Below are 9,935 nucleotides of genomic sequence, written 5' to 3'. Positions count from 1 at the left end.
TATCTTTGTAATCTGCTTTCACTGAACGGGTCACGCTGTATCTGTGTTTGCACGCGTGTACGTAAATGTAAGTAAGTCGCATGCGATTACGCGAAGAAATACATAAGATGGTACGTACACGGCGGCAAATGACGATTACTCCAACAGGATCGCGTGCTCCAGTAAGCTAACACGTTGCATTAGAGCTGCTGCCTGCTCGGCTATCAACGTGTTACATACTTTGCACAAATACGCGATCGAATCATTTAGCGTTATTTACCGACTGATCGCGCGTATTATACAAACCTGCGAACGGATAGCCACAGGTTAATTGAATTAAAAATGGCAGACGTCTTCGTAAGAACTCGATCGTGAAAGAACAAGATTTTACATCGCAAAGAGATTAAGCGGATCTTGGCCGGACCAGTGGATTCTTCAACCAGTGATATTCGTTTTTACGCCTTGTACTTTAATCACCAGATAGATACCTGTTTGGCAAACGTTGCTTCGTCTACTACCTATAATTATCGCAATCTACGTACTTGGTTATTTTTAAATTTCTTATAATTAAATTCGAATATAAGAATTACTTTTTACTTGCAGAAATGTTCGACGATAGGATCGAATATGTATAGTCCCTGTGTATAGTCTATTCTAAAAAGGATCGGAGGACATTACGAAAACTGATCTGATGAATGACATCGGTATTTCGGAACATGAGATAAGAAATGCCATAAGATAGCGAATCTATTCCGTAGCCCGGTTGGGATTCAAAATCGTGATGGTGTTGACAAGACGTGTCCATCGAGATAAATCATTGGCTCGACTCGGTTGGTCACGAGCGGTGACATGTTTCGTACCCCCCTATCAGGACGAGTCTATTAAATCTGCAACAGGACGGAATGTCTGCCACGGTCATTACCATTCCGCCAAGTCGTAAGTTATCTTCGCTGACAGTGGGCGCGCATAGAAATGTCTTCGGCCGTGATACCTCCTGACTTCTTCTTCTTCTTCTTCTTCTTCTGGCTGTTCTCCTTGTTTTTCTTTTCCTTCCTTCCACTTCTCATTCTGTTCGAGGCCGTCTTTGGTCACACTGTCAGCCGCCGACATCCGTATCAGTCTTTACACTCCAGATAGCGCAATCTTTTTGCTGTATTATCTATCTTCTTGTAAAACTTCCAATAAGACCCGAAGAATTTTTTTCCTATGAAAACTGTTGCTTTTATACCGAAGATCGCCACTTGCCATTCAACGATCTTAACCAAGCCTATCAAAGGTTTAGATTCGTAGAGGTATTGGACGGTCCGCGCTGTAACTGATTCGTATAAAATTTGCATCACATTCCAGGCAACCCTTGCCAGTGCCAGTAATAGTGGTCGTGCATCGTAGGTAGATCTTTGAGGAGATCTCACCTCGGCACCTCCGCAAAACTTACGGACACGAACGTAAAGAAACGAAAAGAAAAGGAAGGGAAAGAACAGCGGAGGAGAGGAAGACATGGAAGAAGAAGAAGAAGAAGAAGAAGAAGACGACGACTAACCAGAGCATGGAGAAGAAAAGAGAAAGAGAAGAAGAAGGAGGTAGAACAAGAGCCGCGGACCTTTTCGAGTCCTTCCAATTCTCTCGTGACCATAAAGGTTTTGTTGCAGCCGGATCGCCGTCGAGTCGAACGGTAAATCAAGATGGTTGCTTTACGTAATGGAGTTGCACCGGCCACATCTTAATTAGGAAAAATCTGGAAGCACATCCGTTTCCAGCTCGCCGATGTTAGGTGGAGTTAAGGCGCCCATTGCATTCTCATTAACCGTCTGCTTTTGAATACATTCTATACACCGCACAGCGAATCGCTCGTTACACTATTTATCTTGAGCCTCTGTTTCGTAGAAAACAGACTCGTGGTCGTAATAACACGACCACATGCGTGATACCTGTTGTGGAATCTATCAGCTACCTTTTCAACGCTATGAAAAATATGCTATTAAACGTTGTTCGTTCAACACTCTCCCTTGAAATATCATTATCGGGCTACGAATTTTTATGTAATTTCATATTTTTTTTACGAGTACGTCTATAGAAATGGAATTTAAATACTGATTTATTTCGTTTATTATTCCACTTTGCGTTTTATTTTATATAGTTTTACATGTTACGAGTCGTAGATACTCTTTTTTTACATTTGACTCTTTCGTAGATCCGTTCTCGAAAAATCTGTGCGAATGGGAGCCACGTAGAAAAGGATATCAAGTGTATATCTCACGACAAGTTTATCACGGTCAGATAAAACAGTAACTTCGTTCCGAGGTATGGAAAAATTAATAAGTTCGCTAGCATCGATTCACGTACATTCGTACTTATATTCATACCTATAACCACGATGGAGATCGCGATCGTTCATTGTCGAAAATTTTCCGAATTCTTTGCAGGTTAGTCCGATAATCGTGGACGCTGGTTTTCACCCTGCGGGGATGCCAAGATGAACGTTGGTCCAAATTTACGTGAGATATTCAATTACGACTATTAGCCAACTATTTGCGAAACATCGTGATGACTTCCGAGATAGGTGGCGAGGCCTCGTGTCTCCAGCGTCTTCATCAAGAAGTACGAAATACAACAAACCCTTCCTACTTAACCCTTATACCATTTACTGTATTTCCGTGTAGGCTTTTAATTGTTTAGAAACATTTCCAAACAAGATCATCGAATTGAATAACTTCGTCAACGAGTACATGCCGGAATCTGTTAGAAATAATAAATTCAACGAACCTGCGATCGATCGGGAAGTCAAGTGCCAATCTACGCTTTCCACCGCGAAGAATTGCGATCTCAGTAGCATCTCAGACTTCGGCGGTAATTATTAACTCTTAAAGGCTGTCACGGGTGAAAATTCATTTCGATCGAGAAATTAACCAGGTTTAACCAAATGGAATCGAATCTTTTATCGTTGTTCGCGATACTACGCGAAGAGTAAACAACATCGTCGTTTTCGGTGGTATTATTACACGATTGATAGTACTAAAACGAAATTCGCACGGGGTGAAATTTTACTCGTGATAGCCTTTAAGGGTTGATGAAAATACAAGTTACGTGTACGCGCGTAATGGACTTTTGCGCTGATTCCCGCAGTTTCCAGTTACTACTCTCTCTCGATGTGCGATCGCAATCGATCGCGACATGGAATCTGTAAAAGAAAATACTATCGATCGCGAGGTATAACAGGTTGTAACGTACGTCGAAGACCTGGACCGCTTGGACAACTTTTAGCATTTATAGTCAGTAGCTTGGCGACATGTACAAAGAAAATCGTCGTTACTCCGTCACAGTACATCATGGACAACATAATTCCAACATTCTTTCAAAAGTAGGTACAAACGAGAAGTACTAGAAATTAAGCGGAAAGAGCAAACTAAAGGATACTTTTTTTTTTTATAAAGGCGAGAGTTGAAAAACGCACAATGTGGACCGCCGAATTGGAATAGCTCTCTTTCGACTTACGTGACTACGGTAAAAAAAGACACCACGATTATTGGGAAACTTATCGATATCATGAGACCTGCTGTAGTGAAACTCATTAACGACACTACGACCGTAAGGATTCTCATAAATTCCTTGCACTTGCAATTACGCGTTTCCTTTTCTCTCTCTCTCTCTCTCTCTCTCTATCTCTCTGTATGTTCGATGAAACAAAATGTGTACAAATCTACTTCAGTTGAAACGCTGGCTACAAGCAATTGCTTTGACCGCTACATCGCCTCCGATCGAACTAACGAATGCAACTCGTAACACTGAAACCATCGACTGTTGGGCTTACGAGCTGTTCTTTCATCTCAAGTACCTTCAAGTGAATCGCGGACGACGGACCACCGACAAAGTAATCCTTACAGTTAATTGTAACTCTTGCCTACCTCTGCCGCGATATAGCGAAGAACGCGTTAATTTCGCTTTCGAATCAACGCGATCGTAACAACGATTTTCAATTGCACTTTCAACCTTGTTAATGAAACTCTCGCTGTTCCGTTAGGTAATGGCCGAGGCGGAGTCGAAACCTAACGATGTGATTCACGCTAACTTATGGCACCGATTAGTTCAGCTCCGCGATAATTACATTATTCTGTACGAGACTTTAAAGAACTACGATAAAATTCGTGATCTCGATTCGGAGAAACGGCAAGAATAACAACGTAATGGCCAGTTACAGCGAATGTCGAGCGGAGGAAACACAGATTCGGTTTAATGCATCCACTAATTCCCTTCGGATAAGCGATTTAGACATTTCGCTCTGTATAGTTTTCCAAAGAACATTAATGCAAACTGTACAGCAGGTTTAACTCGAATAGAAGGTCCGTCGGTCGAACCTCTCGCCCGTTTGTTTCGACACGATTCAGCTGACATGGCACGCTATTGTAGCTAACATTTAAACTTCGTGCCAAGGAAGGGAACGCAGGCGCAGGCTACGGAATTTTTACTTCGCCGAGATTGCACCACCCGACCTGCAGTCACCATTCGCTCCATCGACTTTTTTCCACCGAGTAATAGCGTAACCTACTTCACCAGATAAAACGTCAAACACTTTTTACGACCAAGTAATACTATCGAACGTTAATATCTAGGATCTAGCCCGGCTTATAGCGAGACCGATATCGATGCAATTTCGATCGTACAAATTTTAATAGCGATGGATTTCGCAATAGAAACGTTTTTTTTTTTTTTTTAGTCGTCGAACAAAGATTGTTTGCGAAACGTATAGGGATACAGAGGATCAGCGTTACGGTGTTTCCAGTGAAACGAGTTTACGAGGAACCAGCCATCGGACGCGATAGAATTATTAATCATTCACCGACAAACGCATGCTGCACGCGTCCATTTATGTTTTGGCGTTCTTCGATCGTTTCGTATTCAACTAACGTGAGCAACACTTGTCATACCATATAGGTTAATATCGTATTTAAAAATCCCTTTCTCGAATTACCATCTTATACATTTTTACGGTGATAAATCGTCATATTATAACGGATGAAACGTAAATGGGGAAATAAAACGTGGCTAGTTGAGGGATATGCAGAATTCAAACACCGAGTCCATTCTTCTATTCCCACGATAAATGCAGCGGCAAATCTTTCTCTGGATAGAGGGAGTGTCAGTGCACATCATGGTAACTGGTATAGTCGTATACAGCTATAGAACGGTATCGCAAAAGAGATTGTGTTGCTTCTAGATATTGTTGAGACGGTATAAAATTCACAAGGAAAGGAATTATATCATAGTCTAACTGGAGCCGATAAAAGATGTTTTAAAACGTTTAAAAAACTACGTTTACCGTACGATATCTCGTAAAGAAACGTTCGGTGCGGATACTTTTGTTCGTCACTGTACTTTTCATCTTCGTGATCGGCTGGTGCTCCTATAATCTAACTACGAATCATTAGACGTGGTGTCATAAAGCAACGCTCATGGACGTTATTACGCCATTAATGTCGAAATGCTGACAGTACCTCACGGTATTAAATTCTTACGACCGTTAAGCAGTTATAAATCGAAATTATTTGTTATTCGTTAAGAAGAGGATGGAATCGGTAATTTGTAAGAACATTTCCTTTCGTTCTCTTTGCTTGCAAATAGAAAATGTCAGGAAGGGAATACATCTAAGAACGGTTTTCCCATTTAAGCCGATGTGTTAGATATCCGTCAGTACATCTAGGCAAAGGTAAGAGCGTTAAACGAGTACCGACCCCAACTAACCTATGATCTTGGTTGATAGTTGATCGGGAGTTAAGCTTCGCTCCATCCATAACAGCTTCGAACGAAATCCCTCGTGTGGCTCCATCGTGCGAACGAACGGTAGTCACGACTCTGATTACGTAGCGTGTAAAACACCAAGGAGCCGTACGAGAGGAAAAATAAGCGGACAGAAAGAGAAGGATCATCGAAGGAACGAGAAAACTAGATAAGAGATAAAACAAAATTTATATCCTACGAGATAAGCTATAATTAAATTCATTTCGATTTGGATTTTTACTTTATTATATTATCTATTAAATATACCTTATATCGGGTTTTTCTTGCAAACGTATAATTTGATATTACGCGTTTGATATTAAAATCGCGAATAGAATCGAAGGGCAAATTTGAAAGATCGGTCGAAGAGGAAGAGAAGCGTCGTTGAATCTAAGGAAAAGCACAAAGATCGTGGTCATGAGATCATAGAGAGACGGGACTACCGAGATCCAGAGGGACCGTTAGAGTTAACGATGAGTTCGCTTCCCTTCTCTCCCTCTTTGCGATCTTTCCGCTTCGCAATTCTACGAGTGGATATATCCGCGATACCGCGGTAGCTCGTGGAGGCGGTTAACAAGACGAACAATCTCTCTAGGAAGACGACAATCGCAACGGGAAAAGACGATTGCATAATTTACTCCGAATTTCGCCATGTTCGATAAAATCCAGTTCCGTACTTTAGGATGAAAAAAGTTTTTTCTATTTTCAACCTGTATACACTGGATTGCTATCGTTCGCAGAAGATCTCCGTGGAAAGGATTCCAACGATCGTTTCTCTCGTTACAACGCGAACTTCGAAGACCGATGCATTCCTTTTTAAGATTTACGGTACGAGATAGAAACAAGTACAAGATAAATCGGTTAAAAAAATTGTTCGTTTCTCGGTTGGACTTGAAACGAGCAAATTGCAAAGTCGAAGGTAAATCATATTCCCGCCGCGAATACGCGGAGGTACTGAGACGTCTCTCGCGTAGTTTGACTAATGTTATTATAGAAAAATGTTATTAATAAATTTTTTTCATTAACGTTTCTTTAAAAATATAGTCTGGTATATAGATCTATCTATAGTCTGGTATTGAATTATCTAATATCAGTGATATAATACTTATGAACACGATTGCACTTTATCGTTACGATATCAAATCGAACCGTTTATCAGACCTATATATATATATCAATTAAAACGCACGTATCGCTAAATACACTCAAGTCGTTGTATGCAACATATAATTTTGAACTGTACTATCGTTCTCAGAATGACAAGAATTGAGTGTCTCTGAATGCTGGAACGCTGCTTTAAATCAAGATTTGTGGCACGGTAGAAAGGAAAATGATTTTATAATAATCATCAAAGCTGTACGCTTTATCTGTTGTATCCGTTTTTTACCATCTGGTAAAACAGAATCGTGGGTGTGTTCCATGAGCATGCTACTCGGAAACAATGTGACATTATGGTAAATGACTGGGACCATTGTTGTCAAGGAACGTTTACTACGTATACGTATATTGTTTTATTCCATCCAATATAATCGAATGTTTCCGAGAGTGGACCAAGTTTTACATTCGGGGCAATGGTAATCGCGAACGAAAAAGACGAATCTCGACCAATGCCTATATTTTCTAAATTGATGATGAAAATCTGTCGACTTTTCTCCGAAGAACGGAATAATTTATAATCCAGGAAAACACGCGTGGATCTAGAATTTCAGTCGAGTATCTAACCACATTCGCGTGTCTTCGTTTACCGCGTTATACGCAAGAGCGGTCACCGAGAGATACGTATAGATTGTCCTCAACGCGCGCCAAACACCCTAACATCGATCCATGAAAATATAAATCAGAGCAGTGCATTCGTCGCTGAGGCTACGACGAGTTTTCTACTCTTACGTAATTCGTGTTTATTGCGTGATCGATTTTACGATCATAAACAATATTATCCGAGTTGATAGAATTTGTGAAATAAAACAAGTATAATTAGAGTAAATATAGACGAAATGGCGCATTTCGGACATCGGTATTTCAAACGTAAAAGGGAAAAGCGACGGCTCCATTGCCTTTACACGAGGACCGTATATAAGATAAACGTGATAAATCCATCTTGTTGCAAGAACGAAGGAGAAGACAGCCTGTTACATTTAAAGACAACGAATGTTCTTACCCTGGTTAAAAAACGAAAGTTCTGTATATTCCTTTGCTGCTCGCGATACCTGAGTTTATGGATATATCAGGTTCTTAACCTTTTTCCCAGCACCCGAGCGTAAAAAACATCTATAAAGTTAATGGTCGTTTAATGCTCGTTGCTAAATATACACGGATCACGGTACAGGAATTACGCTTAGTTACGAACGATTAGAAAGTTCATTGCAGAAAAATATTGCTCGTGTTACGATTAGATACTACCATTATTATTATTGTTGTTGATGATATTATTATTGTCATCATTATCATCATCATCATCATCGGTATTATTATAGCGGATCTCAGCAGCTATCAAAAAGTTGATGAAGGTATCCATGCGGTAAGCCGCAGAGTACCGTGAGCTCCGACTACTCATTAACAACGTATATCAGTATGTAGTCGTAATGTGACGTGATGCAACCTGAACTTATCGAAACGATGTGTCGTAATCCTAGTCTCATAAAATTTCTTCTGAAAGCCCCGGTTTTTTTAAAAATCTCGATCGAAAATTGCTTGCTAGAAAGTAATTTTATCGCGCGGTAAATACTACAACATGACGATTTCGTTCATATTATTTCGATATTCGTTATGTTTTTCTATAGTTCGTTATCTAACGAATGATACGGTTGATGGTAATTATTGTTCTCCGTAAAGCAGCACCAGTATCAAGGCAAGAAACGCATCCCGTTACAAAGATCTCATTAACGTAGTTGGTCTATAGCCGCAGAAGTATTACGATTGAAAACTGGTCATGAAACGCGACACTTTCCACGTTACCAAAGATATTGTGTAACCATGGCTGTATATTTCGCGAAATGTTCATAGAGAATCGAATATCTCGTGATCACGCGGCGGCTTTAGTCCCTGGGCGAGATATGGTTCCTCGTAAGAAATTATAATTCGCGAATCAGCCGCGAATATTGATAAACCGACGTGTTTGACGGTTTCCATCCCGAGTAAATCCCGAAAACCCCGAAGCCAACGTCGCCTATCTACTGTTTATGGTCTGCCCTCGTCGCAATCTTTTGTCTACACGCTGTCAATGGCTTCAGTGCTTGAGAAAACTAAAAAGACCAGATGTAGAGTTTTCTTAGAAGTGGTGACCACTTCAACACTATATAACTAGTTTCTAAGGCCACGATTATCTAATAATTTCTCGTGATAAACTCGCTTAAATATGACGTCTCCAAACGAGAATATCAGCTCGCGTTAAGTGCAAGTTTACGAGATACAAAACGCCTCTTCTTACCGTGAAACTACCGGATTTCCAACTTAGCATACTCGCAGCATTGTTCATATTTACATTTAAATCTGCACAATTACGGTTGTCCATGCATCTTGGCCATTATACAAAGATATTGCCTAGACATTCTAAAATAAGCACGCGTGAATCCCTGCCGCGATATAGCGAAGAGCCGAGTGGAATATGCGATTATGCAAAATTGGTATTCGCGGTGGGGTTCCTTGTGTTGATCTTAAATTACGCGAGTTCTTGACGGAGGGACACCCATGACTATCATAATTTATAATTATTCTTGAATGTTTTTACCGTGCACGAAAAGATGAAAGATTTCAGGACAGAACGTTATAAACGATGAATCCTCGACGTCACAATACGCTTATTATTTCATTTTTAACATTCAGCTTGTTTACAACGTCGCATCGCTATTACAAATGCAACGGGCGTCTCGCAGCGGAATATTTTATACCTTGTTTGCTACCAACTCCGATAGTCGTGCAGAATTTTGAAGAAGAAAACGATGATTTAATCATTTTCCATTAAATTGTCCAATAAGTTCGCGTCGTTTATTCCTCTGCTAATTAAAAGTTTAATTTTCTCAGCACTTAAGAAAAACGAACTAACGAAGAAACGGAGCATCTGACACTTGCGACTTTACCCTAAAATTTGAACCGAAGCGAAATATGTGAAAATAGAAGTATGCACGTATAACTGGATACAAGTGCCTCGAGTGGCAACGCGTAGTTCTCTTCTCAGCCCTCACGAG

At 40.4% G+C, this 9,935-nt stretch overlaps 1 protein-coding gene across 1 annotated transcript; it reads left to right on the top strand.

Annotated features, from left to right (window-relative positions):
* The first annotated feature begins 2,406 nt into the window (after positions 1-2,406).
* LOC117237949 lies at positions 2,407-4,661 on the top strand. Its single transcript, XM_033502403.1, has 6 exons — positions 2,407-2,577; positions 2,640-2,826; positions 3,103-3,337; positions 3,411-3,564; positions 3,686-3,847; positions 3,998-4,661. Exons 1-6 carry the CDS (start codon positions 2,524-2,526, stop codon positions 4,151-4,153), a joined length of 948 nt encoding a protein of 315 aa, XP_033358294.1. The 5' UTR covers positions 2,407-2,523; the 3' UTR covers positions 4,154-4,661.
* The last annotated feature ends 5,274 nt before the right edge of the window (positions 4,662-9,935 follow it).

This window comes from Bombus vosnesenskii, unplaced genomic scaffold (assembly GCF_011952255.1).
Source record: "Bombus vosnesenskii isolate JDL3184/JDL3185 unplaced genomic scaffold, Bvos_JDL3184-5_v1.1 scf7180000013417, whole genome shotgun sequence".
Lineage (NCBI taxonomy): Eukaryota > Metazoa > Arthropoda > Insecta > Hymenoptera > Apidae > Bombus > Bombus vosnesenskii.
This window is presented reverse-complemented; position numbering and strand designations above follow the sequence as displayed.